Source organism: Malaya genurostris, chromosome 2, assembly GCF_030247185.1.
Source record: "Malaya genurostris strain Urasoe2022 chromosome 2, Malgen_1.1, whole genome shotgun sequence".
Lineage (NCBI taxonomy): Eukaryota > Metazoa > Arthropoda > Insecta > Diptera > Culicidae > Malaya > Malaya genurostris.
In genome coordinates this window covers 290,586,258-290,600,056 of record NC_080571.1, presented here as the reverse complement: position 1 = coordinate 290,600,056, position 13,799 = coordinate 290,586,258, and the positions used below count along the sequence as shown (strand labels likewise).

The 13,799-nt window shown below is 38.4% G+C and overlaps 1 protein-coding gene across 1 annotated transcript; it reads right to left on the bottom strand.

Annotated features, from left to right (window-relative positions):
* Positions 1-2,586: 2,586 nt before the first annotated feature.
* On the bottom strand, positions 2,587-12,698 carry LOC131427217 (potassium/sodium hyperpolarization-activated cyclic nucleotide-gated channel 2-like). Its single transcript, XM_058590205.1, has 8 exons — positions 12,557-12,698; positions 11,899-12,494; positions 11,722-11,835; positions 11,451-11,670; positions 11,199-11,390; positions 8,334-8,473; positions 8,128-8,271; positions 2,587-3,305 (listed from the first exon to the last, which is right to left on the bottom strand). Exons 1-8 carry the CDS (start codon positions 12,660-12,662, stop codon positions 3,108-3,110), a joined length of 1,710 nt encoding a protein of 569 aa, XP_058446188.1. The 5' UTR covers positions 12,663-12,698; the 3' UTR covers positions 2,587-3,107.
* Between the last annotated feature and the right edge of the window lie 1,101 nt (positions 12,699-13,799).

The following is a 13,799-nucleotide window of genomic DNA, read 5'->3' as shown; positions in this document are numbered from 1 at the left end:
TTATTTTATGATCTTTCAGAAAACGTATAAGATTAGCTATTATCGATATTAGAAGGTTGACAAATTTTTAACGAAAAAAAACAATCAAAACTTTTGAATGGTAGCTTATATTGAAAAGCTTAGTTGAGCAAAATTGTGCGCAATAATTAGCTCCACAAATTTTCGCAAGACGATTTTCTCGTAAAACTGTTTACAAAAAAAGTTAGAACAAAAAAGGTGATTTTTTGAGAGCCACCCTACTTTTACTACGAAAAATTAATGTAACTCAATATTCTTCAGCGGCAAACGACCGCAACTTGGTTGAAGCCGGGTATTAATAAACGACATAAAAAAAATCTTCTTCAGCAAAGTTGTTCAAAATAAAATTTCCTACAACTGAAGATTTTTATTTTTAAATATATTTAAGAAAGTTATAATTCAGATTTATATCCAAATATGGACAACCCTAATGATCTTTTACATCAAAAGATGCGCCAGGTGAATACTAATAACTTTTGTGAACTGTTCCATCGTTCGTTAAGTTTGTGTGGAACCTATTTACCAAACTTTTGAATGTTTTCCATGGCTCTCAGGTGATCGGAAATGGTTTGGCGAGACATTAAATTGCTCTGCCATAATTAGCCGTGTTTATTTATCGTATTCGTCCAATAATGATTATCACATTCATACTTTTTCGGTCGATTTTCGCGTTTTTTGTCAATATCGACTAAGACCGAAACTCTAATTGAAGTATTGGCTAGTGTTACTTTTCACAATTTTAATGACTTTCCGTTATTAAATCATTCATTGTCTTTCATCGGGCATCATTCATTAACTAAGCTAAGTTGGAGACGATTTTATATCACAAGAATGAAAATAAATTATTAAAACTTGAATCTCCCTTCTTCTCACGACCAAACGAAAACTTAAAAAAAACACTTCCTTACCAATAAGTGTTAAGTTAAGTGTTTCTTGCTGATCAGCTGTCTTGCTGTCTTGCTGTCTTGCTGTCTTGCTGTCTTGCTGTTTTGCTGTTTTGCTGTCTTGCTGTCTTGCTGTCTTGCTGTCTTGCTGTCTTGCTGTCTTGCTGTCTTGCTGTCTTGCTGTCTTGCTGTCTTGCTGTCTTGCTGTCTTGCTGTCTTGCTGTCTTGCTGTCTTGCTGTCTTGCTATCTTGCTGTCTTGCTGTCTTGCTATCTTGCTGTCTTGCTGTCTTGCTGTCTTGCTGTCTTGCTGTCTTGCTGTCTTGCTGTCTTGCTGTCTTGCTGTCTTGCTGTCTTGCTGTCTTGCTGTCTTGCTGTCTTGCTGTCTTGCTGTCTTGCTGTCTTGCTGTCTTGCTGTCTTGCTGTCTTGCTGTCTTGCTGTCTTGCTGTCTTGCTGTCTTGCTGTCTTGCTGTCTTGCTGTCTTGCTGTCTTGCTGTCTTGCCGTCTTGCTGTCTTGCTGTCTTGCTGTCTTGCTGTCTTGCTGTCTTGCTGTCTTGCTGTCTTGCTGTCTTGCTGTCTTGCTGTCTTGCTGTCTTGCTGTCTTGCTGTCTTGCTGTCTTGCTGTCTTGCTGTCTTGCTGTCTTGCTGTCTTGCTGTCTTGCTGTCTTGCTGTCTTGCTGTCTTGCTGTCTTGCTGTCTTGCTGTTTTGCTGTCTTGCTGTCTTGCTGTCTTGCTGTCTTGCTGTCTTGCTGTCTTGCTGTCTTGCTGTCTTGCTGTCTTGCTGTCTTGCTGTCTTGCTGTCTTGCTGTCTTGCTGTCTTGCTGTCTTGCTGTCTTGCTGTCTTGCTGTTTTGCTGTTTTGCTGTCTTGCTGTCTTGCTGTCTTGCTGTCTTGCTGTCTTGCTGTCTTGCTGTCTTGCTGTCTTGCTGTCTTGCTGTCTTGCTGTCTTGCTGTCTTGCTGTCTTGCTGTCTTGCTGTCTTGCTGTCTTGCTGTCTTGCTGTCTTGCTGTCTTGCTGTCTTGCTGTCTTGCTGTTTTGCTGTCTTGCTGTCGGATTTCTAAAATTTCCAAAGATTTCAATCGAGAATTTAAAATATTTCATATCGTTCGCAAGTTCCAAAATGGAATCTATTTGTTCTATATTTTTTGCAATGTCTGAGAAAACAGAATTCGATAATTTTTAACTAGGTATTTAATATTTTGTCCTGTTTTTGTTGTTGGTGTCAGATAACGAAAACACAACCATCTTTCTGATACCTTCTCATTCATGCTGCGTTCATTACCAGGGAAAAGGACATCACAACTGTTCGGAATAGTCATTACGATACAAAGCTAGTGGTTGTGCATAATAATTATGTTCGCAGGAACGAAAAAGAAAGCGCGTGGTCGGTATAACACTATCTCTTCTGTGTTGTACTGAATATATCGTAAACAACGGAAACGAAGTGCTCAAAGATACGCGCAAATGCAAATAAAATCCCTCCGACAAAATCAGATAAGACATTGCCGGTAGGTGCTACATAGACTATGTTCTCATTGTATGCATGTATCGAAACTAATTTGAACACATGCCGCAAGGTGCAACTAAGGTTAATGATCATTTTCCGATTCTAAACTGATGCATGCAGATGCTTTTATTTCAACATTAGAACGTGAAGGTATTTATTATTACACAAATATCCGAGCGGTAACTATTTCAAATGACATTTTGATAGCAGATGAATAAAATTTCCTTCGATGCCTCACTATGCTCTTCCGAACAATGCTCAACCCGAAGATCATAATCTCGATATTGTACCATCATCAAGTGGCGCATTGGAGCTGTGCATTCTTCCTATCTTTGACTCACAATAAAACCGCTAAAGGCTATGAAAACAAAAGCATGTGAATGAATGCTATCTTCGGCAACAAATCAGCTCAATAAAATTATCACTTGGCCGTGTCGAAAACGTCTTAATTTGATATCAATTGTTCCTCATCTCGCAAGCCAAACTTCGCAAATTGGAGCCTATCTGAGCAGATCTTGTTAATATTACCATCTTCTCACCTTCGTTCCATTTTTCATACCCGGCTTAATCGTTGTACACCATCAACGGATGATTTTTCTTCCCTTTCAAGTACCCTCTGACATCATTCGGAACCGTTTTTTTTTGCATACCTCAAGAAAGTGGGAAACAATCCGTCCAATTTGTCCGATTTTTCCTCCGTTTACTCGTTGCCCGCATTCACCATTAACAAGTGGCTTTTGTACTGTTCCTCTTCGAGCAGCACGTTCTGCATTCGCTCCTTGGCAATCTGCTCCAGGCGCTGGTAGAACTCGGACTCTGGTGGAATCAGATCCAGGAACACTTTTCGCCGAAGCACGAAAATTTTAGAAAACTCAATTGCAACGATGTTGACAAGTCGCTGAAAATAACAAGAAAGGCGATTACGAATCACTTCTCGCCAACGTTGCATTATAGCGCCAATCACGACAATCACAACAGTCCGGATACTGCATCACCATTTCACAGATAACAGACATTCAAGCTAGATAGTGCAAATAAGCTTGGTAAAAGATATTTAAATATTTCGAAAGAAGTTAAGTTCAAAGAAGTAAGAAGTAAAAGTTCAAATCATTCAAGATCAAAAAATTGTGATTAAATTGAATTTAGAATTGCAATATTCCCTGAAAATCTTTTTATTTTCATGAAATTTGTGTGGCTACCAAGTTACCATTAGTTACCATTAATGATCATTAATAGCTTCAACTATCAATTTGAATTTTTCCCAGTAAGCAAAATTAGAGTGACTATTAAATTACTATTATTTAGAGTTGTTCCACTTCTTCTGAATATGAGTACGATCTCGATCAATTTTCGAGGTACTTTTTCTAATCGTGTGTCACTAATCGCGACACCAACAGCAAAGACATGAACATTATATTAACAAGATATCCAGCCAGGCGCGTTTACACAGGGGGTTGAGAGGTTCAAACTCAAATAAGAAGTATATCGAAAAGTAGTTAGCAACATTGATTATTGAATAAAAAAGCGAAAAAAAAACCTATTTTGACATCAGTTTTCGATATATTGTAGAAAAATTACATTTTTATGCATTTCACTGATTATATTGAAGAAAATCCTAGTTTCTGTGAAACGCTCGCACTTTGGACTTGACATTCTTCATTAAATTCTGCACAGTTACTTTTGTGACTTTCCTGGTGGTAGCTGTCCAGTTTTTTTGAACTCCTGCATGTTTTGGGACACTGTACCTTCCTTCCGAAAGTGCCGCTTGACAATTGCCCAATACCTTTCAATTGGCCGAAGATCCGGGCAGTTCGGTGGGTTGATGTCCTTTTCCACGAATTGTACATTATTTTTTGACAACTACTGTTGAATGGAGTTGGCGTAGTGGGCTGAAGCCAAATCCGACCAGAAGAGAGGAGTAGCCTTATACTTTCTGTACAGTGGCAGCATTCTATTCTTCAAACATACTTCCTCGTACACCTTGGCGATAATTGTGCCCTTCGTGAAGAAAATCGACGACCGCAAATCACAAGTACAAATTGCTTGCCAGACCTTCGGCCTAAACTTTTCCATCGCCACCGTGATTTCAGCGTCGTCCAGGTCCTGGTACACCGATTTCGAATAATATTGCATTCCGGCCAGCGCTCGAGTGTCTTCCTTGGCGTCGGTTTCGTCGTCGATCAGGCTGCATCCGTCTTTATTCTGTAGAATCCGGTAATACAGTTTTCGCGCTCTTGTTTTGACCTGAACTTGCTATACCAGGGACTTTTTCGGCACCTTCTGTTTCTTGTACGTTTTCAGGGAGTTCCGAACTTTGATCCGTTGAATCATTCCGATGCTGGTGTTGAACTGCTTGGCCAAATCCCGCGTCGACGCCGATGGGTTTTTCCTGATCGGGCAAATCCTTCATGGAAAGGGTCTTACCGAACTTCTCGATAATATTTTTGACACTGTTGTGGTGCACTTTCACCCGTGCAGAATTTTCTTTCGCGTATCCGGATCAATTCGACTAATCATTGAAACGATAAACCGTACCAAAACCAATCGATTATGCAGTTGTTATTGACATGTAAACAAACATGTCACCGCAAAACACGCTGCAAAAAAATAAGCCATTTCAGAGTAAAAACTGTTTGAATGTTGCTAACTACTTATCGATACACTCCTTAGTTATTAGGGGAGACAGGGGCTAGACCGGACACGTGGTTAAACCGGATATCTTAAATATCTTTTGAACCTGCTATTATTCCGATACATGGATTGACTTTGTAAACGCGCTAGGAAATGACGCGGTAGAGATGACTCGGGTAAATACCCTATTTTAATGATTTTTTTTTCACTTTTACTTTTTTTCACCTACACCTTCCCCCTTCCCCCGGAATTTTTTTCTTGGTACGCGCCTGTATCCAGCTCTTACATTTCACAAACAAATCAATGGTAACATCCTTTTTGGCGAGTATGGCGCCTTCATGCGAGTCCGTATCGAATCTTGTACATTCGAAAATAGCAGCACTGCGCACACAGTCCATTGACATGATGTGGCCAATAAACTGAACATTGGTTTCCTTCCAAGCTGACAGGGTATGCTAACAGTGATGTTGGATTTTCTAAATTACTCGATTACACAATAATCAAATATAATTTTGAAACTAATTAATTACCTTTTAGTCGGATATAAAAGTTATTAATCGATAACTTGATTATTTGTTCGATGATTATCAAAGGATTTTTCGGATTGCTCGAATACTTTGATCTTCAAATTAATCGATTAGATTTCAATCGATTATAGGGATTTTTAATCGATTACTCGATCAATCGATCGATATTCCGACATCTCTAATCATTAAAAGTCAATGTTTGAGATGCAGGTCACAATTTATAACTAACGCAAAGCAGTAGGGTAAGGTGTTCGGTTGCCGGCACCCCACCGTAACCTTTGAAAGAAATCAGATGGCATCATTCCAATAAATGTCATGTGTTTGTAACAGCAGTACGTTATTTTTGTGCCGAATACCAAAGCAGACAGACGCTTGTACTTTTTGCTGCGCTCAAAACAAATTTTAATTGCGTGAAAATCAATACAAAACTTTTTTATGACTGAAAAGCATCAATCGAAAAGGTGAGTGGATTGAATATTTATGAGGTGAAATCGATCTATTTCGTGATTTAATACCGGATGCTATTAAAATTTTTGCAACCAAAGTTTTTTTTTCGTCATTTTCTGAATGTCTACCGATTTCGGTTACTGGCACCCCAAGGTGTTTAATTATCGGCACCCCATTTTTTTCGACAAATCGTGAAAAATTGTCTGTAATATGCAGATATGCCTAATCTGCAAATTTGTCTGTTAATTATCAAATTTCTTAATTAACTTGCAAACCTTTTTTCGTCTGAAGACTTTTTACAAACTTTGAAAACATCGATTGTTGGCAGACATTCGTCAGAATTTACAGACTTTTGAAAATTGGCGCGATCTTTTTCGTTTTCGCTAGCTAAACTTATTGTATTACCTGGCATCTCCGGAGATATGCAACACGTGGACAAATTTACAGCTTCCGTACATTCGTCATATAAGTGAAAAACTTTGGTTCTCTGGTTCTGTTAGCCATGGCGACTCCAAACAAATTGTCCAAGTCAAGGAAAATGAACTTTACTGCTCTGATTAATGTCATTATACATTGCTTAGTGGATAAGAAGCCAATAAATTCGACTGCAGTAACATATTCAATGCCGCGAAGTCGGTGGCCAAATCAACACCAAAAGCGCCACCATCCAAATCATCGGCCAAGAGAGCGGACAATGAAGACTTTTGTCCAAAAAGAATAAATTCCTATCACACTGAAGATGAATATAAATTGTATTCGAAATGTGCATATGTGATGTGACGTTTATTATAGTGTCGTGAGATACATAGTGAATTTGTATAGTGACGTGATATACTTATAACAGAATTAAATGGTAATATTTAAAAATTTATCCTTGTACAATCATTCTGTTCAAACACTCAAACGAAAAGTTAATGAAAATGGCTACCAAGCCTAGTGAGTAAAATAGGTTTTTAAAGTTAAGAAAGAAAATTGCGGGATTATCGAAAGATATTGCATTTTTGAAAGAGTGCAAGAGCTTTGGAATTATTCCGACATGCTGTAAAATACGGGGTAGGAAATCTTTCTCTAATAACATTATAAGTAAAATTCAGAAGGAAATTCTAAAAGAAAATTTAAAAAGGTTGTATAGCATCCAAAGTGTAAAAACCTTGGAATGTTATAATCTCCATTTAAAACTAGCAAAACAATACCCCCATGGTTTCGAAATTTTTCTAGCCAAAGTAAAGTTCGCTGAGCATTGTGAATCAGAACGCAAACGAACTCTACTCATAAATTCCGTTTTTTATTTGAATAATTGCAGCCTTTACGTATATTTTTTTTCCAGTTATAGTGAATTTTCTTAGGGTGCCGGTAACCGAACACCTTTTTTGAAAAGGCCAAAATTTATCACTTTACTAAATTGATAATAAAGTTTTTTTTTAATCGAATGAATAAACTTAGTTTCCTAATCAGTTGTTAGCTAGAGACTTTAGCTTTCCATTGATGTATATATGTCCGCATAATGTGCACTGACCCAGGGCAGTTTCATTAAACAAACGATTTTCATGAAACTGTGTTGGTTTCGCACTTAGCAATGGAGGTTTGAGAAAACCTGATATAAAAACCAGGTTCGAAACTGACTCGATTTTCAGTTCAATAACGTTGAAACTAGGTTCGAAACTAGCTCCAAACAAACGGTTTAACAGCAGTTAGGGTTAGGTTTGGCATCAACTGGGTTAGGTTTGGCATCAAACGAAAACGACATTAAAATAAAAGGGTGCCGGTAAACGAACACTCTCCCCTACAATATATCAGCCTATAGAATCATTATTAGATGAACAAAAGCTCGATGGAAAACTATTTTGAAGGCCACTTTCTAAACAATATCTTTAAATATTAGGCTGGTCACCAATTTGCTGTGGTTGTCTTCGCATGCGTTTAATCTTTAAATTTGAATATTGAATCTATCAAACAAACCCACATATGAACCGAAGGGAACTCATTACAAAGTATCATGATCTACATGTATCTACACAGACCAAATGATTCATGTTTCCCCGCATCATCCGTATGAGTTCCTAGTTTGCTCTTACAAATACTAAACAAAGTATTTGATCTGTGAAAGTACATTACCTTGCTTTTGTAGAACAGGGCAATCTCCCCAAAATGGTCACCATCGCTTATGTGACCAATTTCTTTTCCGGATTGTGTGTACACTGCAACCGAACCGTACTGAATAAAATAAACTTTCGATGTCGAAGTTCCGGCTTTAATCACCTGCAAAAAAAAAAGTATGGTAAATGCAAATGGGACCAATTTTAACATTAATTTCAGCAAACCATATCATTGGGAAGATATATCTCCTTTTCCATTGATCTGACAAGAGGAAGCAAAATGTGTCTGGGAACATCTCGCAGCACAAAAACTTGCTCAAAAAAACGGCTTGCATTGTGGTCAACGATTTGATTTCTTAGGGAATCTGGAAATAGGGCGTGAAAGGATGATGGCATTTCCTAGAAACATTACTCGATGAAGTTACATATTCTTTGAATTTACAATTACTTTTTATTTGAAACGAATCAATATAAAAAAACATAACAACAAGACTAACATGTGATTAGGGTATATCGTGCAATAGGCCCTTTTGAAAGTTTAAAAAATAATGCTCATTACTTGAGTTTTAAACATGGAATTCAAGTATATTTTGCGTAATTTCGTGAATGGGCGCTGGTAAAGTTGGATGAAGATCCACTTTTTTATTGAAAAATTGTGTTCAGCGACGGATCTCATTACTGGTTGGATGGATACATCAACAAGCAAAATTTCCGTATCTGTAGTGAAGAGCAACCGAGAGCATTGAAAGAACTACCAATGCATTGGTGGTGGATTATGAGTCGGTGGCATCATCGCGCCGTACTTCTTCAAAGCGACGATGAGCCGTGTGATAATTGACGATTTTTTTTATCCAAAATGAAAGAATTGGACATGCCTGACATGTGGTGTCAACAAGACGGTGCCACATCCCACATGGCACGCGAAACAATGAACAGTGAACAGCTTATCTCACGTTTTGGGCCGGTCAATGCCTTTTGACTATTTGTTGTGGGGTCATGTTAAGGCTCATGACTACGAGGATAAACCAGCAACGATTGACGCACTAGAAGCCGATATTGAAGCATTTTTTCTTGAAATACCGGCCGATACATTGGAGAGAGTGTTCGAAAATTGGATCTTGCGCATGGACCATGTACAGCCGAGCCGCGGCCAACATTTGCTTAAAATCATCTTCAAACATTAAATTATACTAATCGTTCTATCCATTCCTATAAATATTTTATCAATTTTTGTGTTTTTTTAGTCAAATCCTATATCTCTTCAAACATCACCCTTCATTTTGCAAAATTCCCTAGAGTCTATCAGACGATATGCCCTGATCATATATTAGTACCCCCAATTATACTTGTGTAAAAAGCATATAATCTATAAATGAATCGTCCAAATGCAAACAGGAATAAACCTTTCATATTCATGGTATGAATGTACTGTGTCATCGATTTGTAACGATGCTGTCATTGTGCTGCTTGGACAACAATGACCAAGGTTGAACATTTTCTTATTTTCTTTGTAACGGAAGAATCATAGAAGTCAATTTGGATTATTCACAAACCTCATTGGGCACAATTAATCCAAAACGACTAAACTGAACTGAAATGTAGGCGATAGTGGTAGCAAGCCAAATCTTCCCAAAAAATTACAGTGCCTTTGTGTACTTTCCAGAAATGGTAGAATACGACTTTCCACTCCACTAGTAGAACTCCGAATTCATAGGTGGAATTGTAACAAGTGCTTGTTCGCTGTTGCAAATCTGTAGGAAAATTAAAAATTTTCTTCTCTTATTTTTTGCTTACATACGAGCTCAAATTTGTCTAAATCAGTAGGTTATTACCTGGTGCCTTTGAGAAAATAGTTAGTTTTGTTATCTAATCGATTGTATATCCAGAACCGGAAATGTTTCGTAAAATATCAGGTGTATAACTTTGCTACCGCCGTTTTCCGTTAGGTGGCTGTACCGGTGGAGACAGGTCAAAATACATAGATGATAATCCCTTCAAAGTGAGCGTGTACAGAGCCTAACGAATTGTCATCGCCGTTTCAGTGACAGTTGTTCTTGTTTACGTATTATTCTCGCTCGAAAATGTCTGTTTATGTGCCCAAATCTCGCCATGTGCGGGAAGTTTTACTTTTCTGTTACAATTCGAAAAAAAGCAGCTGAAGCGCATCGAATGCTCTCAGAATCTTACGGTGATGCTGCTTTGAGTAAAAGAGCGTGTCGGGAGTGGTTTCAACGTTTTAAAAATGGTGATTTCGATGTCGGAAACAAACATGGTGCTGGAAGAGAAAAACCCTTCAAAGATGAACAACTAGAAGCATTGCTTGATGAAGATTCATGACAAACCATCACAGGAGATCGCTACCGAACGCAACTGATGCGCCTTAGTCGTGCGCTAAAAGAAAAGCGGCCACAATATCAAGAGCGACATGACAATGTCATCCTCCAACACGACAATGCTCGGCCTCACGTCGCAAAAGTGGTCCAAAAGTACCTGGATACGCTGAAATGGGAAGTCTTGCCACACCCGCCGTATTCCCCAGATGGTGCCCCTTCTGACTTCCACCTATTCCGTTCGATGGCACACGGGCTGGCAGATCAACATTTTCAATCCTTCGAAGAGTTGGAAAAATGGATTGGTTCATGGATAGCGTCAAAAGTGGACTCCTTTTTTCGACCCGGGATCCGAAAATTGCCGGAAAGATGGGAGAAAGTTGTCGCTAGCGAGGGAAAATACTTTGAATAATACATCTGTAAGCACTTATTCGCAATAAAGCTGTTAATTTTGGAAAAAACGGCGGAAGCAAAGTTGTACACCTGATATATTTGAACATGATCTGTGACTACACCGCGGCTTTGAAATGATCCCAAGTTTATCCGAATCGGTTCAGCTATCTCCAAGAAAACTGTGCGGTTGAAAAATGCTGGTTTATCAATGGTTTGATTAAGGCTCAATAATGGCTCTCAACCGAATCCGAGGTGGAAGAGCCAATGATGGCTCTCAACCGAATCACCGAGAAAATTGAGCGAATAGACAAGTCGATTTTGGACTTATCGATAAGTTAGATATACGAACGTCGAGAAAATAACTTACTTGAAAGTGTCTGCAGGATCTTCTCCTCGGCGAAGTAGCATTTCTCGAACTTCTTCTCATAATAGTACAACAATCGATTTTTCATCTCCACAGGAAACTGTTTCATCTTCATGTAAGCCTGAAGTTGACTTATCATTTCGGCATACTTTCGTTTGGTCGAGCTCATTATGGTAATTAGTTTGTAGATTTGAACTAGAAAGGATTAACAATTGAGTCTGTTTTTGACGGGGCTAAACTTACAAGTAAACTCACGAATCAAATAAAAATAGAAACTTATTCCAACAGCAATGCAGACAGCAACAACAGACTTAGCGAAAAACGTTTTCGGAATTCCCAACTCTCCGAAACTCCTTGGAAACACGTAGTACATAACAGTTGAGCAACATTTTCCGTATCGCTCAAAAATACCATTGTCGACATTTCGAAGATACTCCACGTGAGTATGCCAGATCTCATCAAAATCAACTTCGGGCTGCAAATCAACTTATACTTTGGGAAATAAATTTTCAATTGATTGACTTACATCATCCATTACTGTTATCATCATTTTATAGAAACAAACACTCCAGTGCAGAAACAATGTCGATATCATCATCAATCGCAGTATATAGTATTTCAACATATCTATGCGAAAACGCTTTGAAATCAATTCAACTATTTTAGCTTCATTCGGCAGATTACAGAATAACAATACACTCACCTCAAAAAGATTAGTTAAATAGATCCAAATATAGCGCACAGAAAACAGTTTCAGTAGCAACACTACATTAATGGCATCCAGAATGATCTTCTCTTCCATGTCGAAAATCTTTGCCAAAGTACATTTCGGGAAAGCAAACAGACAATCAATAACGAACATACCGCTCAAATAATTTTTGAAGATGGCCCACGGGCTTAGCCGAATGTTCCGGTAATATTTGTCCGTAGAATAGCCTGTGATGCAATTGATGGTCAACTCGGCACCCGCCAGCACATCAACAATACTTGTTACATAGTAGAGATGGCTCGAGTGACGTAGCGATTTGACGAATGCGATCGTCAGTGGAGTTGCAATCATGAGACCGTAGAAGTAAAATAATAACCAGATATCCCAGTAAAACCGGAACCGACTGAAAGGGTGAATTATGAACCAGTAGTCGGACTTAATGTGACGAATCAATTCGGTCCGAAACATGTAGCTGGAACTGTAGAATCTTTTCGTTTGAGGATGTTCAGGATCGATCAGAAACCACGTGCGGGCGCGAAAAGCAAAGCTGTCTGGAGAGCTGATCCGATTTGTTAAATAATGCGGTTCATCTGGAATCGTCGCAGTAATGGTATTAGTGGCAACTTATTAATTTAATGCAATGGTTTTCTACCTTTCAAGCTGCAATCATGGATATGAGTATCGGTCGGATACTGGACCTGCGGAGATGATTCCCTGTCTTCAATATCGCCCAAACGAGACACCATTTTACCGAGCATTTACTTTCTGACAAAAAAACAAAAAAAAAACCGAACTGCTTTCGTATAGCCTACTGAGAATGAATCATTCAGCAAATGATTTAAATCAAATCATTGGCTCTATATCGAATTAGTTGCATACGCTATGGTGTCGTAGTAGCCGGGCGTTCTTACTTCTATAACCCACATTAATAATTTGGGAATTAATTTGCGAAAAAAATCCATTCTGAATTCCATGTGTTGTAATTCAGTATGAATTCCGAATCCAAGCGGCCTCCAGTACAGCAACTAATTCCGAATGAATTATGCAGTGTTGGTGATTGCCGAAAATTTGACAGAAGCTGTTATATTGCTATCTATATTGTATACAACATTTTGAATCCGGTAGAAGATGCTACAAGAACTCGAGTCTCTCAATGCATGAACCGTGAGAGAATTTTGCTACATTTCTTCGCTCCACTTCATACTCTGAGTATTTCACACCCTTAAAAAAATTACAGAGTGATAATGATCGTTGCTGTGTGGAATTTCCCAAGAGAGAATCGCAAGTTGACAATAATCGCAGAAAATCTAATCGATGATTTAACTTGATGATTCCCATACTAGGTTGCAATATTTCAAAACCCTTGTGTGGAGCATTCACAGACATTTTCATAGACACAACTTATACAAAGGTTATATGCACATAGTTAGAATAAGCGGCAATAGTAAAATGATTCTATCGCAATTATCAACTGCCTGTATAGAATCGGATCGTGAAACGAGAATAAGCGACCGTTTATTGCTTCAGAGAGGATCCCCACAGCAGCGTGCTAGCCCTTAATTCTCAGAAATGTCATCGAGAGAAATTCGCTCTCGCACTGGTGTCGATTCTATGTTAAAGGAACCATGCCGGGTTTTTGTTGTTGCGATGATCTCTTTGGTGGCACTGATTCAATCGTGTGAAGAGTTGCAAGTGAGCGTTCTTTGATACGATAAAAGCCATCCTTGGAAATATGGCTTCAACCGTTTGGTTCGGAAATCTGTCGGAATTGAGTGAGAAAAAAAACGAACTGAATTGTCAATTCAATTTCTTCTTCTACTTCTCCGATTTTGCATTTTATACATATAACTGAATAAATATATTTATAAGTATATATTTCGGATATATATTACTTA

Excerpts from the sequence above, each read along its gene's own strand:
- LOC131427217 (XM_058590205.1), bottom strand. The coding sequence starts at position 12,662 with ATGCTCGGTAAAATGGTGTCTCGTTTGGGCGATATTGAAGACAGGGAA. Across the intron at positions 11,836-11,898 it reads ATTTAACTAATCTTTTTGAG|CGTTTTCGCATAGATATGTT; the intron begins GTGAGTGTATTG and ends TTGATTTCAAAG. Across the intron at positions 8,272-8,333 it reads TATATCTTCCCAATGATATG|GTGATTAAAGCCGGAACTTC; the intron begins GTTTGCTGAAAT and ends TTTTTTTTGCAG.